Source organism: Salmo salar, chromosome ssa20 (assembly GCF_905237065.1).
Source record: "Salmo salar chromosome ssa20, Ssal_v3.1, whole genome shotgun sequence".
Lineage (NCBI taxonomy): Eukaryota > Metazoa > Chordata > Actinopteri > Salmoniformes > Salmonidae > Salmo > Salmo salar.
In genome coordinates, this window is record NC_059461.1 from 31,459,223 (window position 1) to 31,487,218 (window position 27,996).

The window sequence follows — 27,996 nt, forward strand, 5'->3', positions numbered from 1 at the left end:
CAGGAATGTTTGTGAAATATTGCCACGAAACGTGTCTAGAACATTAGTAATGAATATTCTGAGAAAATGTTAACAACATTCTGAGTAAGTTCTGCTTGACATTAAGGGAATGGTCTCATCGAAACAGTCCTTGCAAATCACTGGAACATTCATATGAAAAGGTGAGGTAATTATAAAATGGAACTGTTAAGGGAAGTTTCTCCAAAGTTGTGGGAACGTGTGTTGTTAGCTGGGTCTCCATCCACCATTGGGTACCACATACAGGAGGGCGGGGCTCTCACACAACCTGTCTGGCTGCTGAAGTATCGCGGAGAAGGACCGGGCGCGTGCTTTTACCGAACAGTACGTCCGTTTTGGAAGCGACACCGAGGGGAGGAGAGCCGTGAAGATGACGACCAACATCAGATACAAGAGCCGGATCCCGATCAAATCGGGTAAGCATGATGAAAATAGAGATGATTATGCATAAAGTCAATTATAACGCGGTCCATTGCAATGATTGTCTTTCTCTATCGATTCTCTCCCCCTCTTTCTAAATGGGGCGTCGTTCTGTATCCCTCCACCTGCGTTTCATTTCCCCATCCACCACAATGACCAAACAGATGAGACCACTGAGGTAAGGAACACGTTTATTCCTAAAGGATTTTTTTCATAGAAAATGTTTATCTGTGCTCGGCGCTTTTGGTGTAAGCCTAGGCCATGTTAGGCGATTCAAAGAATCATAATTCATATCAAGCATGGTAGCCTACATTAACTTTTTTTCTCCAATTCGCTTCGAATGGCCGCATAGCCTAGATATATATTTAGCCTATAGCCTATGTAGGCCAAGTAAACGTCAGCGGCATCATCATTCCGATGCATTGAAGATTACTATTGTTGCCATGCCACCGCATTACAGGGGACAGTGAGTATCATCACACAGTCAGAAGGATTACATATCATATTTACGCAAACAGTCAGACACCGGATGCGTACGCAGCTTGTGGTACCCGAGGGCTCGCCTCATCCTTGGGCATCCATCCATTCATCCAGCCTTCCAGTCGCGCACTTGGCTGTGGGCGTGACAGTGACCCGCTTCCTAAATGCTATTAGAGACCCTATTGGTCTAGTCAGCGAAGTGACCGGCTGTTAATTAGCACATCGCTGTCTTTAGATCAATCTCTGTTTGCATCCTCAGTACATCACTGCTCATTATCCTCTGATTGCTTTCTCTCTGAATTGGTCAGATGAGCTCCCTTTCATAGATGCCATAGATTATTACCTTGCGTTAAACCTGTATGTGACCATGCATCATTTAGGTGGAGCTTGGTGGCTGGCTAAACTATCCTCCTTCGCAGAGTGCGAATATTATCCTGAAATTCCGGGTTCTCTATTTTTTATGGGCCTTATAGTAAAGACATGGAATTTAATGATAAAAAAATGTATCATCTTTAAATGTGAAATGAACACAACCAGGCATGTTTTCATCTGAAAACAACAGTTTCACTTTTGTTGCATTTAGGGGGGTTCATCTCTCATTCAGGAAATTGGGGGTTGCCCCCGTAATTTGCACTCTGCTCCTTGGGAGACCAGCAGCAGACTACTTCTGAGGTGTACATATCTCCTCTCTCTCTCTGCTCTGAATGTGATCACATGATAAAAGAAGCTTTGGATGCTGTTCTGTTAGTAGGTTATTAGCCTTGTGTAGCTACATTTGCCAGTAGGCAGCATGCAGCAATTGTAACTAATAGACTCTCCACACATCCAACCCATACACACAAACACATACACACATAACCACCCACAAATACGCACACAGACTCACATACACACACACTGCTGCTCTAGCATTTGCTATTTATTCAACTGCGCGACCAAGACAATACCCACATTATATTTCTAAATACAGCCATACGTGACTTGGCACATTCATTATCTACTCTGTATATCCTGTTGTGTATATATTAGGTTATTACTATGCATACTACTTTTCAATTACTTTTACTTTTTTTATTTGACATGACTCTTATTATTGATAATATGGCACCGACAGACATGACAGCTCTGCTTCTGGCTCCTAAGCAACTTTGCAGTATTTGTTTTTTTGTGTGTTATATCTTACATTATTAGCCCAGAACGTTTTTTGTGTTATTACATACAGCCGAAAATAACTTTTGGATATCAGAGTGGTAGTAACTTACCACCATTACGACCAGGAATACGTCTTTCCCGAATTGGATCCTTTGTTCGTACCCCTAAGGGCAATTGAACTTATCCCAGAGGCTGTTCCAAGTCGCCGCCGGCAGAGAAGAGGTATTCTGAGTGGACTTCTAGTCTGATTCAGGAGGCGGGCACACCATCCACCGCTTCTGAGTACATTACTCGCTAATGTTCAGTCTCTGAACAATAAAGTAGACGAGCTCAGGGCGAGGATCTCCTTCCAGAGAGACATCAGGGACTGTAACATAGGCTGTTTCATGGAATCATGGCTCTCTCGGGATATACTGTCCCCATCCATACAGCCAGCTGGGTTATCAGTGATCACGCAGACAGGAACAAAGAACTCTCTGGAAAGAAGAAAGGCGGGGGAGTATGTTTCATGATTAACTACTCATGGTGTGATTGTGATAACATACAGAAACTCAAGTCTTTTTGTTCACCCAACCTAGAATACCTCACATTCAAATGCCGGCCGTATTACCTCCCAAGAGAATTCTCTTCAGTTATAGTCAAAGCCGTATATATTCCCCCTCAAGCCAATACCACAACGGTCCCTCAAGGAACTACACTGGACTTTATGCAAACTGGAAACCACCTATTCTGAGGCCATATTTATTGGAGCTGGGGATATTAAAACTTCTTAAGGCTAGGGGGCAGTATTTTGACGTCCGGATGAAAAGCGTGCCCAAAGTAAACTGCCTGCTACTCAGGCCCAGAAGCTAGGATATGCATATTATTAGTAGATTTGGATAGAAAACACTCAGAAGTTTCTAAAACTGTTTGAATAACATCTGTGAGTATAACAGAACTGATTTGGCAGGTGAAACCCCGAGCACAATCCATCCAGGGAATTTGTTTTTTGAGGTCAATCTGTTTTCCAATTGTTTTCTATGGGAACCCCTTTTTAGGAATATGGTTGCAGTTCCTATGGCTTCCACTAGATGTCAACAGTCTTTAGAAATTGGTTGATGTTTTTCTTTTGAGAAATTACGAAGTAGTCCTGTTCTTTCCATGTGTCACTCAGAGTGACTCAAGTCTTCTGGTGCGCACAACCTGGAACGCGCTTCACTTTGTTATCGTCCTGTATTGAACACAGAATATCCCGTCTTAAATTTTATCGATTATTTACGTTTTAGTTTGGATTAGCAAAGTTGTTTGAAATGTTTGGACCAAGTTTGGATTAGCAAAGTTGTTTGAAATGTTTGGACCAAGTTTACAGGTAACTACTAGGTACTTTGTAGGCATGTTTGGCAAGTTGAAACCGGTGTATTTCTGAATCAAACGCGCCAAATAAATTGACATTTTGGGGATATAAAGAAGGAATTTATCGAAACAAAAGGACCATTTGTGATGTTTCTGGGACATTTTGGAGTGCCAACAGAAGAAGATCTTCAAAGGTAAGGCATGAATTTTATCGTTATTTCTGACTTTTGTGTCGCACCTGGCTGGTTGAAATATGACTTTCATGTGTTTGTATGCGGGGTACTGTCCTCAGATAATCGCATGGTCTGCTTTCGCCGTAAAGCCTTATTGAAATCTGAGACGGCGTCTGGATTAACAAGAAGTTAAGCTGTATTTTGGCGTATAACACTTGTATGTTTTATGAATTCTTATTATGAGTATTTCTGTTTTTGAATTTGGCGCGCTGCAATTTCACTGGATGTTGTCAAAGCAATCCCGTTAACGGGATTCGAGCAGGAATGGGGGTGAAGGGATCCCTATTAACAAAGCAAATTTGAGGAAAACGCTACCGAAGTTCTATCAACACATTGACTGTAGTACTCGCTTAGGGAAAACACTAGATCGCTGCTACTCGCCTTTTAGAGATGCCTACAAGGCCCTCCCCCGCCCTCCCTTCGGCAAATCAGTTCACGACTCCATTTTTCTCCTCCCTTCCTATAGGCAGAAACTCAAACAGGAAGTACCCGTGCTAAGGTCTATTCAACGCTGGTCTGACCAAATAAAATATCATTTTATATCACACAGACTGGGATATGTTCCGGGCAGCCTAGAATAACATTGACGCTTACACGGACACGGTGACTGAGTTAATCTGGAAGTGTATAGGGGATGTTGTTCCCACGGTGACAATTAAAACCTACCCAAACCAGAAACCGTGGATAGATGGCAGCATTCGTGCAAAACTGAAAGCGCGAACCACCGCATTTAACCATGGCAAGATGACTGGGAATATGGCCGAATACAAACAGTGTAGTTATTCCCTCCGCAAGCCAATCAAACCAGTAAAACGTCAGTACAGAGACTAAGTGCAGTCGCAATTCAACGGCTCAGACACAATATGTATGTGGCAGGGTCTACAGACAATCATGGATTACAAAGGGAAAACCAGCCACGTCGCGGACACCGACATCTTGTTCTCAGACAAGCTAAACACCTTCTTCGCCCGCTTTGAGGATAACACAGTGCCATCGACGCAGCCCGCTCCGAAGGACTGTGGACTTTCGTTCTTCGTGGCCGACGTGAGTAAGACATTTTAAGCGTGTTAACCCTCGCAAGGCTACTGGCCCAGAAGGCATCCCTAGCTGCTTCCTCAGAGCATGCGCAGACCAGATAGCTGGAGTTTTTATGGGCATATTCAATCTCTCCCTATCCCAGTCTACTGTCCCCACTTGCTTAAAGATGTTCACCATTATTCTTGTACCCAAGAAAGCAAAGGTAACTGAACTAAATGACTATAGCCCCATAGAACTGTTTTGAGAGGCTAGTTAAGGATCATATCACCTCTACCTTACGTGCCACCCTAGACCCACTTCAATTTGCTTACCGCCCCAATAGATCCACAGACGATGCAATCGCCATCGCACTGCACACTGCCCTATCCCATCTGGACAAGAGAAATACCTACATCAGAATGCTGTTCATTGACTATAGCTCAGCCATCAACACTATAGTACCCTCCAAGCTCATCATTAAGCTCGGGGCCCTCGGTCTGAACCCCGCCCTGTGCAACTGGGTCCTGGACTTCCTGACTGGCTGCCGCCAGGTGGTGAAGATAGGAAACAACACCTACACTTTGCTGATCCTCAACACAGGGCCGCACAAGGGTACGTGCTCATCCCCCACCTGCACTCCCTGTTCACCCATGACTGCGTGGCCACGCATGCCTCCAACTCAATCATCAAGTTTGCAGATGACACAACAGAACTAGGCCTGATTACCAACAATGATTAGACAGCCTACAGTGAGGAGGTGAGGGCCCTGGCAGAGTGGGGCCAGGAAAATAACCTCTCACTAAAAGTCAGCAAAATAAAGTAGCTGATCGTGGACTTCAGGAAACAGCGGAGGGAGCACGCCCCTATCCACATCGACAGGACCGCAGTGGAGAAGGTGGAAAGCTTCAAGTTTCTCGGCATACACATCACTGACAATCTGAAATGGTCCATCCACACAGACAGTGTGGTGAAGAAGGTGCAACAGCGCCCCTTCAACCTCAGGAGGCTGAAGAAATTTGGCTCTTAAGATCCTCAGAAACTTTTACAGATGCACAATTGAGAGCATCCTGACAGGCTGTATCACTGCCTGGTACAGCAATTGCACCGCCCGCAACCGCAGGGCTCTCCAGAGGGTGGTACTGTCTGCCCAACGCATCATCGGGGGCACACTGCCTGCCTTCCAGGACACCAACAGCACCCGATGTCACAGGGAGGCCAAAAAGATCATCAAGGACAACAATCACCCGAGCCACTGCCTGTTCACCCCGCTATCATCCAGAAGGCGAGGTCAGTACAGGTCCATCAAAGCTGGGACTGAGAGACTGAAAAACAGCTTCTATCTCAAGGCCATCAGACTGTTAAATAGCCATCGCTAGCCGGCTACCACCCGGCTACCACTTGGCTACCACCCGGCTACTCAACCCTGCACCTTAGAGGCTGCTGCCCTATATACATAGACATGGAATCACTGGCCACTTTAATAATGGAACACTAGTCACTTTACACATATCATATGCTGTATTCTATTCTACTGTATTTAGTCAATGCCACTCCGACATTGCTCGACCTAATATTTATATATTACTTAATTCCATTCTTTTACCTTTAGATTTGTGTATTGTTAGATACTACTGCACTGTTGGAGCTAGGAACACAAGCATTTCGCAACACATGTGTATGTGACCAATACAATTTGATTTGATACTGATTATTGTACTGCAATGTTGAGGGATCTAGCACACAAGCATTACACTGTACCTTTTATACATGCTGTAAACTGTATATGTGATGAATAAAATTTGATTCAATTTGATAGCACGGTTTTATGTTGTTTTTTTGTTGTTGATCTCAATCAAAGCTAATTGCTGAACGTATTGTAAGGCTATTATATCCAGGCCTTTGACAGTATAGTGTTACGGTCATGCAGAGGCTATGGCTCACATAGGTCCACTGGTCCTTGCTGATTTTGTGGTGTTCACATACTGTAGGAATCAAGGCACCATAATTCTTATTGTTTGAGCTGTAAGCTGGGTTTGCTGCAGAGAGATGTTCAGTAAGCCTGTAAAATCACATGGGCAGCATTGCGGAATTAACTTTTGGGAAATGATTGCTCGAAGACACTTAACCTTGATTACTACAGTACAGTTACTACAGTGTGGATCTGGAAACACTCAGCGTGTGTGCATGTCCCCTAATGAATGGACAAACATCCTGTGTCTGAAGACATTCGATATTCTTTCCCCCTGTGAGGACTTTTCCCTGTTTTTATATTTGCTGAGATTCTATCGTACTATGAATTGGAGATATTCAAGCAGCATGTCTGTTGCTACAGTGCACCCACACACTGCCTGACTTGGTCTGGTGCTTAGGGAGGGTGGTTCCCTGGGTAGTAAGTGGGACTTTGTGTCTGTGTGTGTGAGTGTTTGTTTGTTTGTGTGTGAGAGAGAGAAATATAATAAATATACAGTACCAGTGAAAGGTTTGGACACACCTCACATCATTCAAGGGTTTTTCTTTCTTTTTACTATTTTCTACATTGTAGAATAATAGTGAAGACATCAAAACTATGAAACAACACATATGGAATCATGTAGTAAGCAAAAAAGTGTTAAACAAATCAAAATATTTTATATTTCAGATTCTTCAAAGTAGCCCCCCTTTGCCTTGATGACAGCTTTGCACACTCTTGAGAGAGAGCAGGGGCGATGCAGAGGTGTGTCACATTCAAATCAAGCCCATCGTCTCCCTTTATCCTCCTCTCTCTTCCCTCCATTCTCATCACTCTCGGATGCTGGGAGAGAAACCAACCCACACATTCCTAAAGGTGATTGCTGTGTGTAGGCTGAAGTTCAATGACACTCAGTTATCACAAATCACTATGGTGTGGAATCTACAACATGTTTTTATTATAGTTCTCCTTGGCACCAGTATACTCACATGCAGAGTGGGCCCTGGGCATAACCAACTTTGGGGTCTCAACTTACTGTTGAGGGCAATTTCGAAATGTGGGAGTACATTAGCAGGTCTTCTCTTGTAATATCAGTCACTGACAGACACTCAATCAGCCCATATCAGCTAACATTTTTTTAAATTGATAAGTTAGTCTAGCCAGCTACTGTACACTACATGACCAAAAGTATGTGAACACCTGCTCATTAAACATCTCATTCCAAAATATGGGCATTACTATGAGATTGGTCCTTCCTGCTTCTATAACAGCTTCCACTATTCTGGGAAGGCTTTCCACTAGATGTTGGAACATTGCTGCGGGAACTTGCTTCCATTCAGCCACAAGAGCATTAGTGAGGTCGGCAATGATGTTGGGCGATTAGACTTGGCTTGCAGTCGGCTTTCCAATTAATCTCAAAGGTGTTCAATGGGGTTGAGGTCAGGGCTCTGTAGAGGCCAGTGAAGTTCTTCCACACCAATCTCGACAAACCATTTCTGTATGGACCTCGCTTTGTGCATGGGGGCATTGTCATGCTGAAACAGGAAAGAGCCTTCCCCAAACTTTTGCCCAAAACTTGGAAGCACATAATCGTCTAGAATGTCATTGTATGCTGTAGCGTTAAGATTTCCCTTCACTGGAATTAAAGGGCCTAGCCCGAACCATGAAAAACAGTTCTAGACCATTATACCTCCTCCACCAAAATTTACAGTTGGCACTATGCATTCGCGCAGGTAGATTCATCCGCTGGACTGCCAGATGGTGAAGCCTGATTCATCACTCCAGAGAACGCATTTCCACTGCTTGTGTGCGGCTGCTCGGCCATGGAAACGCATTTCATGAAGCTCCCGACGAACAGTTCTTGTGCTAACGTTGCTTCCAGAGGCAGTTTGGAACTCGGTAGTGAGTGTTACAACCGAGCAACAACAGGCGATTTTAATGCGCTTCGGGCTTCGGCACTCGGCCGTCCCGTTCTGTGAGCTTGTGTGGTCTACCACTTCATGGCTGAACCGTTGTTGCTCCTAAACATTTCCACGTCACAATAACAGCACTTACAGTTGTCTGGGGCAGCTCTAGCAGGGCAGAAATTTGACGAACTGACTTCTACGCGGAAAGTCACTAAACTCTCCAGAAAGGCCATTCTACTGCCAATGTTTCGCTATGGAGATTGCATGGCTGCATGCTCTATTTTATACACCTGGCAGCAACGAGTGTGGCTGAAATAGCCAAATCCACTCATTGGAAGGGGTTTACATATACTTTTGTATATATAGTGTATGAATACACACACAACAGAGGTTCTGATTGAAAAGACAGTGTAGGAAAAAGGAATAGTTTGAATTCTACCAGCCCAGGCCATCCATCTGCCATTCATGGTTGTCATGGTAATCCCTATGAAATATGGTTACATGTGGTTTAAAACAATGAGTCATGCATCAGTGAGTGTTAATATGATAAATATTGATTTTGACTTAGCTGGGCTGAACAGGTGTTTTTCAGATGGAGATATGCATCTGTCTCACATCCCAGCCTTGGACCAGTCTCCATGTGCCACCCCCCCCCACACAGCCTTTAGTGCTGGTGGTTGCAGTCACAGATGGAACCCCCTCCCTATCCTCCCTCGTGAAGAACAGCTGCTGGGCTTGGATAGACTTGCCGGGTGGGGTGGGGGACATGCAGGGGGCAGGCATTCAAACAGGGGAACCCCTGGGGGTCTTGATCCGTATTGGTAAGAGTGTAGAATCAGCTCTTTAGCACTGCTTAAAGAACATTATCAGAGGGTAAATGTTGCCCACTCTTCATGTAACAAGCACCAACCTTACCTAGTTTCAATACCATGTTCATACCAGCACTCTGTACATAGTGCATACCATTTTTATGTGCATCCCATTTTTATGTATCTGCGTCTAGTTTTAAGGAAGTTACTAATTAGCGTTCAATCACTGAATATCTATAGGAACAGCTAGCATGCTTACTGTTCTTGTAGACTTCAAGTCATTGCGCTAACTCTAGTTAGCATTGGCTTGCGAAACTACCTCTAACTTTCTTCATACTGGATGCAGATACATAAACATGGTATCCACGAGTTCATCTGAGCTATCCCTTTAATACAAAAGGATACTACATAATCAGTTTATGGTTGTTTACAGAAAATTGTCTGGTAGCTACATGTTCAACTTTCTCTCTCACCTGTTCTGAGTGTTTGTCTTTGTTCTTTATCTGAACTGAAATTAGTATTTTTCTCTGGCACCTGATGTCATTATGTCATGCTGCAAACATGCAATGCCAAACATGCAGTGTGTTTGTGTGCGTTTGTGTGTGTGTGTGTGAGAGAGAGAGAGTTCACAAACAACACACTTGAATAGAAAGTTTATATTTTATCTCTATCCCTAGGTTTCCCTCTCTCCCTGTACAGCTAGCCATGTCTCAGCCTTTGCGTGGGCGTTTAAAAAGCTTTTACAAATAACCCATGCCTGACCCAGATAGGATTCCAAACCCCTTTTTAAGAAGGAAGAGTTTGGGTGACCTTGATAAGTTAGAGATTATATGATGTTTGAGAGGAGGAATCAGAGACTTGGGAAGTAAAATCCAATGAAAATTGTAAGGAGAATTAGAGGACTCCTTTCACCTCCTAATGTGTGTAGAAAACCTCCCTTTTGGAATGTTAAAAGATGTGAGGAATCTTTTAAAATGAAGGAATTCCTCCTTGAGGAATTTTAAAAGATTAGCTGATATGATGCATGAAATACAAAATAATAACTTTTTTACATACAGTGCCTTCAGAAAGTATTCACACCCCTTTACTTTGTCCACATTTTGTTGTGTTACAGCCTGAATAAAATATTTATTAAGTTGGGATTTTGTGTAACTGATCTACACACAATACCCCATAATGTCAAAGTAGAATTTTGACAAATTAATAACAAATTCAAATAAGTAGTCAACCCCTTCGTTATGGCAAGCCTAAATAAGTTCAGCGGTAAAAATATACTTAACAAATTCATTCCATGTTCAATAATAGTGGTTAACATGATTTTTGAATAACTACCCCATCTCTGTACTCAACACATAGAATTATCTGTAAGGTCCCTCAATCGAGTAGTGAATTTCAAGCACAGATTCACCCACTAAGACCAGAGGGGGCACCGATTGGTAGATGTGTAAATAGATGTGTGAATATCCCTTTGAGGATGGTAAAGTTATTAATTAGGCTTTGGATATTGTATCAATACACCCAGTCACTACAAATATACAGGCGTCCTTCCTTACTCAGGGATTTCACTATGAGGCCAATGGTGATTTTAAAACAGTTACTGAGTTTAATGGTTGTGTTATGAGAAAACTGAGGATAGATCAACAACGTTGTAGATACTTTAAAATACTAACCTAAATGGCAGAGTGAAAAGAAGGAAGCCTGTACAGAATAAAAACTATTCCAAAACATGCATACTGTTTGCAACAAGGCACTTAAGTAATACTTAAGTAATAAAAATAAATGTACTTTATGTCCTGAATACAAAGCGTTATGTTTCTGGCAAATCCAACAAAACACATCATTGAGTACCACTCTTCATATTTTCAAGCTTGGTAGTGGCTGCATCATGTTATGCTTGTTATCAGCAAGGACTAGGGAGTGTTTAAAAAAAAAAATGAAATGGAATACAGCTATAGGCACAGGCAAAATCCTAGAGGAAAACCAGGTTCAGTCTGCTTTCCAACAGACACTTGGAGACAAATTCACATGTATCCTAAAACGCAAGGCCACATCTACACTGAATGTTCCTGAGTGGCCTAGTTAAAGTTAGAACTTAAATTAGAACTTTTGTTATCAATTTTTTATTATGGGGTATTGTGTGTTAATAGGTGAGAATTAATTGAATTCAGGCTGTAACAACAAAATGTGGAATAAATCAAGGGGTATAAATACTTTCTGAAAGCACTGTATCTGGTGCTGCAAATTGAACCGATAAACCATATCACATATGCTGCATCATTGAAAAAACGCATTATCAAAGAATATCTGATAATAATGTAATAAATGGCATAATAATGTGGCTACTTTATCTTCCACTTCGTATTGCGCATTGATGTTTTCACGGTTACAATTAAATGTTCAAAATGCCCCTTGACTCACAGGAGGTGTCGTCATTACAGTATTACATAATGGCACACCCAGTTAAACCACAATAAAGGCCAACAGTGTGTGTTTTCTTCTACTCGGATGCAGGAATGTCTTGTTCACAGCTCCTTTGACGCAACAGCTCTTTACTTATCACTGTATTGTAACCTGGGGGACTCCCTGGTGACCAACCCCTTGCTGCTGAATGGGTAGATGCTAAATGCTAGTGTTAGGATACGCTAGTCAACTGTCCCTCTTTTTCCCCAGTTCCAAACCCCTGACCCTACCCGAGCCTTGGCAATTCATGTAGCTCTGAAAGGATTGGATTGACATAGACGATATGGTGGCTAACAATTCCACCTTGTGCCCTGATAGGTTATGAACTACTTCTACAATACTTACTAATCTTTGCAGATCTACTCAAGCCACTTACAGGGAAAGGGCTATGGGTCAATTTGTAGCTAGGTTGTGGAAGAGTCTATTGTTGTCCCCTGTAGCTCAGTTGGTAGAGCATGGCGCTTGCAACGCCAGGGTTGTGGGTTCGATTCCCACGGGGGATCAGTATTTAAAAAATGTAATAAAATGTATGCACTCTTCTGTAAGTCGCTCTGGATAAGAGCGTCTGCTAAATGACTAAAATGTAAATGTAAAAAATGCAAAATGTTGCTGAATGGGCAGATGTTAATGCTAGGCTACGCTAGCCAAGTGTCCTTTAGAAGGACTATTGTTGCCAGGCCAATGTTAGATTAGCATGGTAAAGAGCCTAGCACTTAGAGGCTCACGTCTCCAAGGAGAGCAAACACTACAGGGATGGGGGATGGGGGTCCAAAGAGCCTTTCTATCTCACCCGCTCTCATTCTCATCCTCTTTCTCTCTATCTCTCAAGTTCCACCATCTTTCCCTCTCTTTTCCCTTCACCCTCTCTTTCTCCTCCTCTCTTCTCAATCTATCCCTGTCTTCCATCTACCTCCCATCTCTATCTTTCTCCTCCTTCCCTTTCTCTGTACGCATATTTGGCCCAACACACAGCAACCATTTGTTGCTGCATTTAGACTTAATTGTGTGTAAAGGCAAGGTTGGACAGGACTGAGATGTCATCAGGAAAGGTCACCTCTCTTTATATCGACATCACAGAATGTATCCTCTCCACATCTCCTGGCTCTGGAGCTACTTTACAGCTTGTGTGCATGGTTGTGTCTATCTGCCTTACTCTATGTGTGTGTTCCCTGTGTGTGTGTGTGTGTCTGTAGTATGAGTGTCTGTCTTTGTGTGTTTAACTTCTTCTGTAATATGTGTGTAGTTTACTGCTGTGGACTTTGAAAAGAGCTTCCTGAAAGGCTACAACAGTAAACAAGAAGACCAATGCATCTGTGTGAATGACTGATCTCTGGATCACTGCCTCTGTATCCAGCAGGCATGCAGGTTCTGAAGGGAAGGAACTCACTGGACCTCTAGTTGCTGTCAGCTGGAAAGGGAAAGTGTCTCTGATGAAGTTTGATTCTGATAATCAGTGATTACCTAAAGGGAGGATGGAAGGAAGGATGTGGGTTAAAAGTATTGGAACATGGACCTTAACTCCAACACCAACGCTCCCATAGTTCTCTCTCTCTCTCTCTCTCTCTCTCTCTCTCTCTCTCTCTCTCTCTCTCTCTCTCTCTCCTTCACCCACCCACCGCCTTTGGAAAGTATTCAGACCCCTTGACTTTTCCCACATTTTGTTACATTACTGCCTCATTTTGAAATTGATGAAAACTTTTTTTCTCCCTCATAAATCTACACACAATGCCCAAATGACAAAGCATAAACGGGCTTTTTCAAAAAATTATACCAAAGAAAAAACTGAAATATCACATTTTCATAAGTATTCAGACCCTTTACTAAGTACTTTGTTGAAGAACCTTTGGCAGCGATTACAGCCTTGAGTCTTCTTGGGTATGACGCTACAAGCTTGGCACACCTGTATTTGGGAAGTTTCTCTGATTCTCCTCTGGGCTACTCAAGGACATTCAGAGACTTGTCCCGAAGCCACTCCTGTGTTGTCTTGGCTGTGTACTTAGGGTTGTTGTCCTGTTGGAAGGTGAACCTTTGCCCCAGTGTGAGGTCCTGACCGCTCTGGAGCAAGTTTTCATCACAGATCTCTCTGTTCTTTGCTCCGTTCATCTTTCCCTCGATCCTAACTAGTCTCCCAGTCCCTGCTGCTGAAAAACATCCCCACAGCATGATGCTGCCACCACCATGCTTCACCGTAGGTTTCCTCCAGATGTGACGCTTGGCATTCAGTTTCATCAGACCAGAGAATCTTGTTTCTCATAGTATGTGTCCTTCAGGTGCCTTTTGGCAAACTCCAGGCATTCTGTCTTGTGCCTTTTACTGAGTAGTGGCTTCTGTCTGGCCACTCTACCATAAAGGCCTTATTGGTGGAGAGATTGTTGTTTTATCCAACTGATGATGTCAGCTGTATCCATGTGTGTATGTTTACATGTGTGTGCACGTGCATCAGGCCCGTGCGTGTGTGTGAAGGTGAGAGAGAACTCCCGGTGCTGTGTCCTACCAGAGGCTAGCGGGACAGCTGGCCAGTGAAAGAGAGGGAGGGGCCTGAAGAGGGCTATTGTGATGTCACTCTAGGACATCTGTTCTATTCAGAGGACACCAACCCCATCTCCCCCACAGACACGCACACACTCACACACACACACAACTCTCTCTCGCCCTGCCCCTGCTAACTGGATCCTCAGTCCCTTACACCAGGGTTTCCCAAACTCAGTCCTGCCCCCCCGCAGTTGTCTTGTCAGTTTACTGAGAGGTAAACACATAAGGAATATGAGTACAGACTCACACAATGGCAATATTAATAAACACAACTTCAGATAAAAATAGCTGGACAGTGGACCCCAGCACATCCCTACCCTCTGCCGTTGACCCCCTGCGCTCCTCCATTCGTCTTCTCACCACCACCAGAGCAGCAGTAGCTTCCGTTCAGTCACATACCCTGCCAAATCTGCTGCTCATGGTGTCTCTTTTTTCATTCACTCTTGAGTCAGTCAAGTTCTTTCAAATGCTGGTATCTGATGTGTGTTCTTATATCTTACTTTAAACAGTAGCTTAGCTCCATAGCACAATACATCTCTGTTGATAACTGCCTTCATCATGTAACTTGTTCTGTTTTGATCTGTCTCCCTCGTGTGATGTAGATTGGTATTACAGCTTCTGGAGCTATCCCATGAAGAGAGGTCCTAGGGATCCACAGCTTTTCAGGCTTTTGTTCCAACCCAGCACTAATACATCTGATACAGCTATTCAAGGGCTTGATTAGTAGTTAAAATAACATACTATAGATCAGTGGTCACCTTTTCTGAGTCAAGATCACTCTGAGTCAAAATGCAAGTTGAGATCTACTGCTCAGATTATTTTTAAACATGCAACATTAACCAATTAAAAACAGTTGTGTAGCAATGAGGTTTGTGCAGTAGGCTATAGGCCCAATACATCATCACTGCATATTGGTTGTGCTTCAATTTCCCTGTCAATGTTGTTCTTTTCAGACCATTTTGAAATTATATTTTAAAAATGTAGGTATATGATCACGCTGGTAATACATCATGTTGTCACGTTTGTCGTACGATGAAGGAGCGGACCAAAGCGCAGCGTGTGTATCATTCCACATTTTCTTTATTAAACTGTGAAACTATGCAATACATACAAAATAAACTGAATGAACAAAACAACAAACCGTGACGAAGAGTTACAAACATGCACTTACTCAAAATCAATCTCCCACAAACCCAGGTGGGAAAAACACCTACTTAAGTATGATCTCCAATTAGAGAGACAACGATGACCAGCTGCCTCTAATTGGAGATCCTCCCAAACAAAGCCCAACATAGAAATACAAAACTAGAACATAACAACATAAAAAATCAAAACTAGAAGAAAAAGAAAATGTCACGCCCTGACCTACTCTACCATAGAAGATAACAGCTTTCTATGGTCAGGACGTGACACATGTATTGTATTACTTGTGAGGCACAGCGGAGTGAGCATAATAATTAGCTTATTTTTTTTACTGGACTGATGGCCTTCATCTGATGGTCAGTCTGAAGCGAGGGAGCAGGGGTGAGGCTGCCTTTCACCCAACTCACCGTCCCGCCACTCGCCCCGCTGAGAAAAGGGGACACAGTCTTCCAGCTGATGGCGAAACTCAAGTTACAATGCATTATTTCTGCCTCATGCACCAATTCATGTTGTTATTCCTATGACCAGAAAAAGTGAAATATTCTCTGATATTAAAAAAGACAAGCTGCTAATAATACAATGCATTCGGAAAGTATTCAGACCCCTTGACTTTTTCCACATTTTGTTACGTTACAGGCTTATTCTAAAATGGATTAAAGTTTTTTTCCCCCCTCATCAATCTATACACAATACCTCATAATGACAAACCCCAGTCTGAGGTCTTGAGCGCTCTGGAGCAGGTTTTCATCAAGGATCTTCCCTGTACTTTGCTCCGTTCATCTTTGCCTCGATCCTGACTAGTCTCCCAGTCCCTACGGACAATTCCTTCGACCTCATGGCTTGGTTTTTGCTCTGACATGCACTGACAACTGTGGGACCTTATATAGACAGGTGTGTGCCTTTCCAAATCATGTCCAATCAATTGAATTTACCTCAGGTGGACTCCAATCAAGTTGTAGAAACATCTCAGCGATGATAAATGGAAACAGGATGCTCCTGAGTCTCATAGCAAAGGGTTTGAATACTTATCTACATAAGGTATTTTTGTTTATTATTTTTAATACATTTGCAAAAAAAAAAAAAACTGACTGTTTTCGCTTTATCATTATGGGCGATTGTGTGTAGCTGAGGATTTAAAAAAAAAACAATTTTAGAAAAGGCTGTAACGTAACAAAATGTGGAAAAAGTTACGGTGTCTGAATACTTTCTGAAGGCACTGTAACAACGCAAGCGTATCGGAACACTTTGCTATGTGTTCATGGCTTCTTTTTACTGTCTATGGCTCGAGGAAACTGCAGACACGGTGATCTGAGCTATCTGATTGGCCAGCGGAAGGCCTATAGGTACACTTGATTTGCTCTCTGGGCCTGCCGGGTAGGCAGGGTTTTACCTTCAGACACATGAAATGGTTCAAAATGGGAACACTTTGCCTTCCCAGCGCTAGGACTGCTGAGTCAAATGCACCTACCACCAACAGCGTGAAACAAATCAAAAAGAGGAATGCAAGGCTTTATCGTTGGGTTTTTTAAAGAAATGTTTGGTAATCGATTAGGAATGCCTTGGAGATCGACCAATTGATGTTGCCCACTCTGTCTGGGGTACCATAGCTTTCTGAGCTCCATTTGTTTTGAACCCCGTGTCTGTCCTCCAGTGGTAGCTTGGTTGAGATATCACCACTGAACCCAGACACACACACACACACACACACACACACACACACACACACACACACACACACACACACACACACACACACACACACACACACACACACACACACACACACACACACACACACACACACACACACACTCCATGGGCCCACATCTGGCAACAATTGTCCACCACGCCCTGTCCTGTTTCATAGTGTGTGGAGTGCATGTTTGTATCACGGCTGTGTACATCCCCCAACAAGCCAACACCGCGAGGAATTACACAGGACTTTTAACAAATTGGAAACAACATATCCTGAGGCCTCATTTCTTGTAGTCAGGAACATTAACAAAGGAAATGTAAGGAAAATTCTCCCGAAATTCGAACAACACATCTTTTGCCTCACTCACAGGAAAAATACATTGAATCCTTGTTATTCTCCATTCCGAGACGGATACAAACCCCTCCTTTGACAAATCAGACCACATCTCCATTCTGCTCCTCCCCGCCAATAGGCAGAAGTTAAAACAGGAAGCACCTGTGTTAAGGTCTGTACAATGCTGGTCTGACCAATCGGAATCCATGCTGCAGGACTTTTTTGATGACGTGGACTGGGACATGTTCCGGGCCACCTCTGGGAATAAATTTGATGAATTTACTGACTTTCTATCTGGATTCATCAGGAAGTCGATAGAGGATGTTGTTCCTACAGTGGTGATTTAAACATACCCAAACCAAAAACGCAAATAGCGTTTTTTGGTTTAGCGCAAACCACCGCATTTAACCACAGTAGAGTGTCCGGAAATATGAACAGACCACCTATGACCACCACAAGAAAATCAAAGAGGCAAAAAGACAGTACAGGTACAGAGTCGCAATTCAACGCCTCAGACACGAGACACATGTGGCAGGGACTTAAGACAATACGGATTATAAAAGTAAAACCAGCCACGTCACAGTCACTGATGCCTCAATCCCAGACATGCTAAACACATAGCCAACGACGTGTGCCCCCGCTGCTCACGAGGACTGCGGGCTCGCAATCTGTGTAGCCGACGTGAGTAGGACATTCAAGCGTGTAAACCGTCGTAAGGCTGCTGGCCCGGATGGCATCCCAAGCTGCATCCCCAGAGCATCTGCAGACCAGCCGGCTGGAGTGTTTATGGACATTTTCAACCTCTCACTATCCCAGACTGTAGTCCTCACTTGCTTAAAGATGGCCACCATTCTTCCTGTATCCAAGCAAGCCAAGGCAACTGAACTAAATTACTATCGCCCCGTAGCACTCACTTCTGTCATCATGAAGTGCTTTGAAAGGATAGTCAAGGACCGTATTACCTCCACCATACCCGACACCCTTAACCACTACAATTTGCATACTGCGGCAACAGATCTATGAACAACGCAATCACCATTGCACTACACACCACCCTATCCCACTTGGACAAGTGGAACACCTATGTCAGAATGCTGTTCATAGACTACAACTCAGCTTTTAACACAATACTGCCCTTCAAGCTCGTCATTAAGCTCAGGGCCTTCTGTCTGAACTCCTCTCTATGCAACTGGATCCTAGATTTCCTGATCCGCCATGCAGATCCTCAACACGGGGGCTCCCCAGGTGTGTGTGCTCAGCCCCCTTCTGTACTCCCTGTTCACCCATAACTGCATGGCCATGCACGACTCCAACTCAATCATCAAGTTTACTGATGACACAACAGTGGTAGGCCTGATTAACAACAACGAGACAGCCTACAGAGAGGAGGTTAGAGCCCTGGCGGAGTGGTGCCAGGAAAATAACCTCTCCCTCAACGTCAACCAAACAAAGGAGCTTATCGTGGACTACAGGAGACAGAAGAGTGAGCACGCCCCCATCCTCATCGACGGGGCCGCAGTGGATAAGGTCAAAATCTTCAAGTTCCTCAACGTGCACATCGCTGAGGACCTGAAATGGTCTCGCCACACCGACATTGTGGTGAAGAAGGCGCAACAGCGCCTCTACAACCTCAGGTGTCGGAAGAAATTCGGCATAGCCCCTAAGACCCTCACAAACTTCTACAGATGCACCATTGAGAGCATTCTGTCGGGCTGCATTCAGCACCCGGGTGTCAAAGGAAGTGTATTTGAATACTGTATCCCCGACATAGTTTATCAAAATATTTATAATAATGTACATTGTATTTTAGTTACACTGTTTATACACACTGCATATTTATTTATATACTGGATTCACGACATACTGTAGCTCACACTATATTACATCTACATGAGTTTATCTTATAGCTACAGTGCTATTTGGGTTGAACATCCAGGATTCGTCCCGTCATTCTTTTACTTGACATTTGACTGCATTCTTAGGAGCAAGCAATATAAGCATTTGTTGCACCACTATAACACCTGCTAAACTGTTTACGCGACCAATAAACTTTGATTTCATTTAATGAGAGAACGTCTCCTTTGATACTTTTAGTGTAATTTCCACGGCCGTGCCCTTTTGTTGTATGGCTGATGTCCAGTCTAGACGTTGGCTAGTCTCTTCATATAGCCATTGAGTCACACATCTCTTGCTATCGTCATCCCAGGGCTGGGTTAAGAGGTCCTTTTAGCTTCACTCAGCTCTGTGTGACAGGTTATTGTCTTTTACAAGTCCACACTTGAACCACACAAAGAGTTTGTGTCTCTGCTATAGGACACTGTGTTGTTCTTTGACAACTTATCACTATTATGGTCAGATATGGGCTAGATTATTTAGCCCTCTCTTGTATGTCTGTTTCTCTCTTTTGCGCTCTCTCTGCTCTGGGCTGCTATACTGTAGGTCATTACTGTAGCAGTGACTGCTTTACTTTTCTAATGGTGGAAAAGGGGGAGGGACTATGGGGTGAATGAATGAGTGTCTTTTATTCCTTCACTTTCCCCCTCCGTCCCTCTCTTCCTCCACTAAATTGCTACCTCTCTCACTCCGTCCTAACATTTTATTTCCTCCTGTCTACCCCCCTACCTCTCGCTCTCTCCTTTTCTCCCTCTATCAGAATTCCCCCCTACCTGTCTGAACAGGGAGCAGTAGAGCGCTGCGGGACAGAGGAGAGAGAGAAAGAGGAGAAAGAAAGAGAGAGGAGGAGAGTAGGAGGAACAAAGACATAGTGAGGGAGAACAGGAAAGCGGTGTGTGTATTGAGAAGAGTGTGGACTGACGGAGAGGTGTAGAGGGGTGCATAAGAGAAGTGTTGTGAGGAGGTTGCTCTGTTTTTGTCCTTTGGAAAACCTTTTCTCTGTTGGTGTCGTGCTGGCTTGGTATGGATGCTATCATGCTGCAGGAGAAACTAGTGGAACGCTTGCTGTGCCCTCGAGTCAGAACCGCCAGGCGGAAGGTAAAGAACTGGAACGTGACAGGCGAGAGAGGATGGGGAGTGAGAGGAGAGAGAAAGTGGAGGAGAGGAAAGAGAAGGGAAAGGGGGTCAATGTCAAAGAGAAATTGACATTTAACGCACACACACACACACACACACACACACACACACACACACACACACACACACACACACACACACACACACACACACACACACACACAGGTCAGCAAACTCTCATAGAAGCACCATCTTTCTCTCTAACATGTCATATTAGTATGGAATATAGAACATACTATTTTCTTAAGTCATGTCCTGATGCGTTCAAGACAGATTTATGGGTAGTTTGTTTGTTCTGACTGTGGCATATTTGTTCCCACACACACCCTAGAAGTAAGTCAGATGTTTGTATGATTACTCATTGATATAGATTTCCCAATTCTCTGTGTGTGTGACTTCAGCACTAGCTCTCTTCCAAGTCTTTGTATGCTGTGACCGTGTGTATGCATGTTTGTGTATGTTAGCCTTGCCCCAGGAGCTGTAGGGAATGCACATGACAGATTATCATAACTTATTATAGCCCCTGACTGATTATTTCTTTGGCGTGTGTTTGTGTTTGTTTGGGGTTTAAAATAGGCCATTTATGTCTGGTAAATACAGCCTTTGTCACCCTCCGTTGGCTGCCAGACTCTGGCCTTGGTAGACTGGTAAGGCTGTTAGTGTGTGTGTGTGGGGGGGGGGGCTATGGGGTCTTCAGTACTGTAGGTTCTGAGTAAGGAGAAGCTTTGGATGATGTGTGAATGGTGTCAGAAGGGGATGAGGAGAGCTGCCAGATAGACAGCCATTGTGTAGTGGAACAGTTATAGATCAGTCATACTTTTCTCTCTCTTTCTCTCACTGTGTTTGTGTGTTTTTTATGTGTGTGTGTGTGTGTGTTTGTGTGTCTGTTGGTGTGTGTGGAAAAAGCGCAGCGCCAGGTCTTAGAGACTCTAATTTCATGAATGCATTTCCCCTTTCTCCCCTGCTATTGTCAAGGGATTTGTGGGTTGAGAGTGAGTTGAGTTTGAATTTGAGCTGTATTTTAATTTAAATGACAATTTTTCTCTAATTTATTTAGCTCTTAGGAATGTTGCTTTGAATAGATATCCGACTGAGGATATTGTATGTTCGTTTACCTATTGTGTGAGTGTGACTGAGTCTCTCTCTCTCTCTCTCTCTGTGTCTCTCTCTCTCTCTCTCTGTGTCTCTCTCTCTCTCTCTCTCTCTCACAGGAGAAGCAGTATGTGGGTTTTGCCACCCTCCCAAACCAGGTGCACAGGAAGTCAGTGAAAAAGGGTTTTGACTTCACTCTCATGGTCGCCGGTCAGTGAAAGTATTGTTTGTAGCATTTACTGTAGTAAAAGTAAAACAACCCAGTGATAGTAAGTACTTAATGTGTTTTCATGAATGTTGACTCAGTGTTAGTGTTGATGGCCATGTGTGTGTCTGTGTGTGTTGGTGGCTGTTTAGAGACATGTTATTCTAAACAAAAATATAAACGCAACATGTAAAGTGTTGGTCCCATGTTTCATGAGCTGAAATAAAAGATCCCAGAAATGCTCCATGAGCACAAAAAGCTTATTTCTCTCACATTTTGTGCACAAATTTGTTTACTTACATCCTTGTTAGTGAGCATTTCTCCTTTGCCAAGATAATCCATCCACCTGACATGTTTGGCATATCAAGAAGCTGATTAAACAGCATGACCATTACACAGGTGCACCTTGTGCTGGGGACAATAAAAGGCCTCTCTAAAATGTGCAGTTTTGTCAAACAACACAATGCCAAAGATGTCTCAAGTTTTGTGGAAGCATGCAATTGGCATGCTGACTGCAGGAATGTCCACAAGAGCTGTTGCCAGATAATTTAAAGTTCATTTCTTTACCATAAGCTGCCTCCAACGTCATCTTAGAGAATTTGTCAGTACGTCTAACAGGGCTCACAACCGAAGACCATGTGTAACAACCTCCACATCCGGTGTCTTCACCTGTGGGATCGTCTGAGACCAGCCACCCAGACAGCTGATGAAGCTGTGGGTTTGCACAACAATTTCTGCACAAACTGTCAGAAACTGTCTCAGGGAAGCTCATCTGCCTGCTAGTCGTCCTCACCAGGGTCTTGACCTGACTGCACTTTGGCGTCGTAACCGACTTCAGTGGGCAAATGCTCACCTTCGATGGTCACTGGCATGCTGGAGGAGTGTGCTCTTCACAAATTAATTCAGATTTCAACCGTACCGGGCAGATGGCAGATGTTATAAACAGAGTGCCCCATGGTGGCAGCAGGGTTATGGTATGGGAAGTATAAGCTACGGACAACGAACACTATTGCATTTTATTGATGGCAATTTGAATGCAGAGATACCGTGACGAGATCCTGAGGCCCATTCATCCGTCGCCATCACCTCATGTTTCAGCATGATAATGCACTGCTCCATGTCGAAAGGATCTGTACACAATTCCTGGAAGCTGAAAATGTCCCAGCTCTTCCATGGCCTGCATACTCTCCAGACATGTCACCCATTGAGCACGACAGCGTGTTCCATTTCCCGCCAATATCCAGCAACTTTGCACATTAAAGAGGAGTGGGACAACATTTCACAGGCCACAATCAACTCTATGCGAAGGAGATTTGTCGCGTTGCAAGAGGCTGGTGGTGACACCAGATACTGACTGGTTTTCTGATCCACACCCCAAACTTTTTTGTAAGGTATCTGTGACCGACAGATGCATATCTGTATTCCCAGTCATGTGAAATCCATAGATTAGGGCCTAATGAATTTATTTCAATTAATGATTTCCTTATATGAACTGTAACACAGTAAAATCTTTGAAATTGTTGCACTTATATTTTTGTTCAGTGTATGTAATATGTATATCATGTTACAGGGGAGTCTGGTATGGGTAAATCTACTCTGGTCAACAGCCTGTTCCTCACAGACCTGTACAAGGACAGGAAACTTCTCAACGCTGAGGGTGAGTAACACACACACACACACATTAAAATGTAAACTAGAGCAATTTTAAAATGCCATCTCATTAGAGGTTCTCTTCCCTTTCTCTATCCATCCCTCCCCTCCCTCTCTCTCTCCCTCTCTCAGAGCGTATCAACCAGACAGTGGAGATCATTAAGCACACAGTGGACATTGAGGAGAAAGGAGTGAAGCTCAAATTGACCATTGTAGACACGCCAGGGTTTGGAGATGCTGTCAACAACAATGAATGGTGAGCTAAATCTCTTTGAGGCTTCTTTATGGGTGAGAACAGTGTTTCCCGACTCCAGTCTTGAGTACACCAAACAGAACACATTTTATTGTAGTTCCAGACAAACTCACCTGATTCAACTCAATAAGGGCTTGATGATTAGTTGACAAGTTGAATCAGGTGTGCTTATCCGGGGCTACAACAAAAATGTGTGCTGTTGGGGAACTCTAGGACTGGAGTTGGGAAACACTGAGTTAGAAGATTGACCTAAAATAGCGGAAAGTCATCTTGTATGTCGTTCCGGTAAACATGAGCTGGCGCACACCCAAAAATGTTAGTAGAGGCGCTGACTAACCGAAAGTAAACTGTAGGCTATGAAAAATAAATAAAGAGTCACAATATATAAACCACCAACGTTTCAGCATCACATTGCCTACTTCAGGGTTATGAATTACTGGGAGCTTATATAGAGTGTGCAACTCTATTTTGATAGTTCCTGTAAGCCTTGACTGATTGTGGTGTGTGTGTGTGTGTGTTTGTGTTTGTGTAGCTGGAAGCCGATCACAGACTACATCGACCAGCAGTTTGAGCAGTACTTCAGAGATGAGAGTGGACTGAACAGGAAGAATATACAGGACAACAGAGTCCACTGCTGCCTCTACTTCATTCCTCCGTTCGGACACGGGTAACACAAACACATACACACACACACACACACACACACACACACACACACACACACACACACACACACACACACACACACACACACACACACACACACACACACACACACACACACACACACATACATACACAGGAATGTGATAGTGTAATGACAGGTATAGATAGTAATAACACATCCTGAGTGTGATGACAGGAGGATACTATGTAAACAGCACCAATACAACTCAACCAGCAAACACTGTTATTACTGTCCACCTCAGTCAGAATGCACTTAGTCTCCATGAAAACTCACACATGCATGCAGGTACGCACGCACATACTCTGACCAGGCGGGGTATCTCCTCTCCCTTGCAGACTGCGTCCAGTAGATGTTGAGTTTATGAAGGCTCTCCATGAGAAGGTGAACGTGGTTCCTCTCATTGCCAAGGCTGACTGTCTCACTCCCAATGAGATCAAGAAACTCAAAGACAGGGTGAGTTCAACACAGCAGACAGACTAAAACTGCTGAAGCAGGTGTCACATTATGATTGTAAGATTGGATGCACGAACCTTAGGAAGTTGCTCACCCAGCACAATGTGTGGTGCCGCGTGTTTGCGCGTGTGTGTGTTCGCGTATTCGTGTGTGTGTGTGTGTGTGTGTAGGTCCGTGAGGAAATTGAGAGGTTTGGCATTAAGGTGTACCAGTTCCCAGAGTGTGACTCTGATGAGGACGAGGAGTTCAAACAACTGGACAAAGAACTGAAGGTGAGACACACAACTGGAGACCGAACATTAAGAATAGAGTTATGAGCGGAACAAGAACTCTAAACTCAACCATACCTTCTAACATGTCAATCTATCATGCCAAATCCTAACCTGTGTGTGTACGCACATGTGTGTGTGTGTGTAGGAGTGCTGTCCGTTAGCAGTGATTGGCAGTAACACAGTGGTTGAGGCCAGGGGCCAGAGAGTGAGAGGGAGACTCTATCCATGGGGTATTGTGGAAGGTGGGTGACAACAATGGAGGACATAGACCAATATTACTCAGGGCTTTGACTCTTTAAGTTGCATGGTGAAATATGCTTTTCCTCACATATTATTAACATTTTTGAAAGAAAAATTACTGAAACTCAAACTATGAAAAACAACCTCTATCTACCCATATGTCTCAAACAATGCATTATGATTAGGCTCAGTTTTCTTGCTCAGAAAACCCCTGTTCCTAATAGGATACAGTGCATCACTGCTGGTGGATACAACAGAGAGGAATGTTTTATCTAAGCAAATCATGTCAGTGTAAAATGACCCAGTCTGTCTGTCTGTTTGTGTTTGTGTTTCAGTGGAGAACCAGTCCCACTGTGACTTTGTGAAGCTGAGGAACATGTTGATTCGCTCCCACATGCATGACCTCAAAGATGTGACATGTGATGTGCACTATGAGAACTACAGAGCCCAGTGTATACAGGACATGACCAGGTATGTGCGTCTGTGTGTATACTGTAGAGCAGGGTTTCCCAAACTTGGTCCCGGGGCCCCCCCTGGGTGCACATTTTGTTTTTTTGCCCTAGCATTACACAGTAACTTTAAATAATCAAAGCTTGGGCAAAGCTAGGGCAAAAACCAGAATGTGCACCCAGAGGGGGACTCAGGAACGAGTTTGGGAAACCCTGTTGTAGAGGTCAGACAGAGTGCAAGACCGAAAGTATGAAGTGCTTGTTTTATAGTTTATATCTGAAATGTTTATTAATATTGCCCTTGTGTGAGTCTGTACTCATGTTCCTGATGTGTTTTCCCCTCAGTAAACTGACGCAGGACAACCGCATGGAAAGCCCGATCCCCATCCTGCCCCTATCCACCCCAGATGTGGAGACAGACAGACTCATCAAGATGAAAGATGAAGAGGTAAACTGCTATGTCATTATGGGTAACATCACCTATACAGGATAGTCTCCAGTTTATAGAGAGATTCTAGAAAGGACAAAAATGGCATTACCACTCGTACTCTCTCTCTACCTCCTCTCCAACTTCTCACTTTCTCTGTCTCTGTGTCTTTCTCGCACACTTTCTCTCTACCCCACCCCCGTTCTTTCTTTCTCTCTCTCTCTGCAGTTGGCGAGGATGCAAGAGATGCTAAATAAGATGCAGCAGCAGATTCATGACGGGAAGGACCAGTGAGCTACAGCCCCATCTGCTGGCCACTGAACTACAACCACAACTTCAGACATGTTACATACCAACTATAATATAATCAGGGGTGAAAGTATATTTAATGAGGACCTCCTATGAGTGCACGTGCGCGCCATTTTTTTATGGGCCTAATAATATAATTACTTATAAATGTCTGTGTTATTGTCGATCCACGCTGCATTTTAGAGCGTAACCCAAGCGTTTTTGTCTGTTCGCTCATTCTTCATGCGACTAACATGCGGTAATGATAAGTAATAGTATATAAGCCAACAGTTTTCTTGGAATCACTATGTTTTAATTATTGTGACAGGCTCATGTTTTACCGGTACAGTGTACCCCCACTATGTATTTTGCCGGTACTCCGTACAGGACCTACTTACTTTCACCCCTGGATATAATCAGCACTGTGTTGGGGGAAAACAGTAGCTGTATATTCATTGGTCATTTGTTTTTTGGTGCTTGCATATTTGGTCTGTCCTGCAAGGAGAAATGTGGTGTTTTTACTGTATCTTGTGTCCATTTGAACCCCATTAATATTATTGACGGTCCTAGTAACATATGACATAACATAAACATGTAATAGAAATGACCTGTTAAATGTATCCAATTTATAAATATGGTGAATACTTTTGGGATATTCTGTCAGGTTATGAAGACGCATTACAAAATGTTTTGTAAAACAGCGATATTACTGATGTTAGTTTGAATCCTTGTTGATGTTGAACACGTGTGAGTGTGTGTGTCTGCATGTTTCCATATGTATCACCCTCTATTACGAGAACCTTATTCTGCTTTGAAACTGTGAGAATCCGCTTTCCCTTTCTTAGTGGCATTTCCTGTATGTTCTAGCTACAGACTAATGAACAATAGGCTACCTAAGAATCTGAACATAAATGTAACGTATTAACTTTTTACTGCTGGTCTCTACTTTGACTTGTTGAGAAGTTGAGAAGACCTTTCTCATGTTTTGGTGCTTGTGAATTAGATTGAAAATGTCTCTAGCGCAGTTGCTTACCTTAAGTGAATTGAGCCCCTCTGACATACAGTACATAGCAAATGAAAGGGTAGGTACAGAACAGTAAGGGGTGCATGTGCAAGCATGCTGAAGTTACTCAAATCCGCTTACAGCTGGATTTCCACTCTCTCATATGATGCAATGTGTTTGTTCTGAAATACATTATGACCTATGCCACAGTGCCACTATGGAGCTACTGTATATGCTTCTGTCCAATATGGCATATCCATGTGTGTGTGTGTGTGTGCGTGTGTGCGTGCGTGCGTGCGTGCGTGCATCTGTGTGTGTGTGTGAAGTATATGCTGCCCTCTGGCTGTGTCATACAGGATGGTGATTGTGGCTTTTTATAGTGCTAGCGTTCCGAGGACGTGGTGGAACTACTGACCAGGTTATGACGACGAATAAACAGTCTTGATTCATATCAGTGTTTCTTCAT

General features: G+C 43.5%; 1 protein-coding gene across 2 annotated transcripts; it reads left to right on the forward strand.

Annotated features, from left to right (window-relative positions):
* The first annotated feature begins 285 nt into the window (after nt 1-285).
* sept5a (septin 5a) lies at nt 286-27,979 on the forward strand. 2 transcript variants are annotated; one of them, XM_014161495.2, is made up of 12 exons: nt 286-434; nt 603-616; nt 21,722-21,812; nt 23,378-23,464; nt 23,590-23,713; nt 24,243-24,377; nt 24,734-24,851; nt 25,022-25,123; nt 25,269-25,365; nt 25,699-25,834; nt 26,158-26,260; nt 26,468-27,979. In XM_014161495.2, exons 1-12 carry the CDS (start codon nt 389-391, stop codon nt 26,531-26,533), a joined length of 1,119 nt encoding a protein of 372 aa, XP_014016970.1. In that variant the 5' UTR covers nt 286-388; the 3' UTR covers nt 26,534-27,979. The 2 variants fall into 2 exon arrangements, with proteins under 2 accessions (XP_014016970.1, XP_014016969.1); XM_014161494.2 differs by lacking the exons at nt 286-434; nt 603-616 and adding an exon at nt 20,046-20,471.
* Nucleotides 27,980-27,996: the final 17 nt, after the last annotated feature.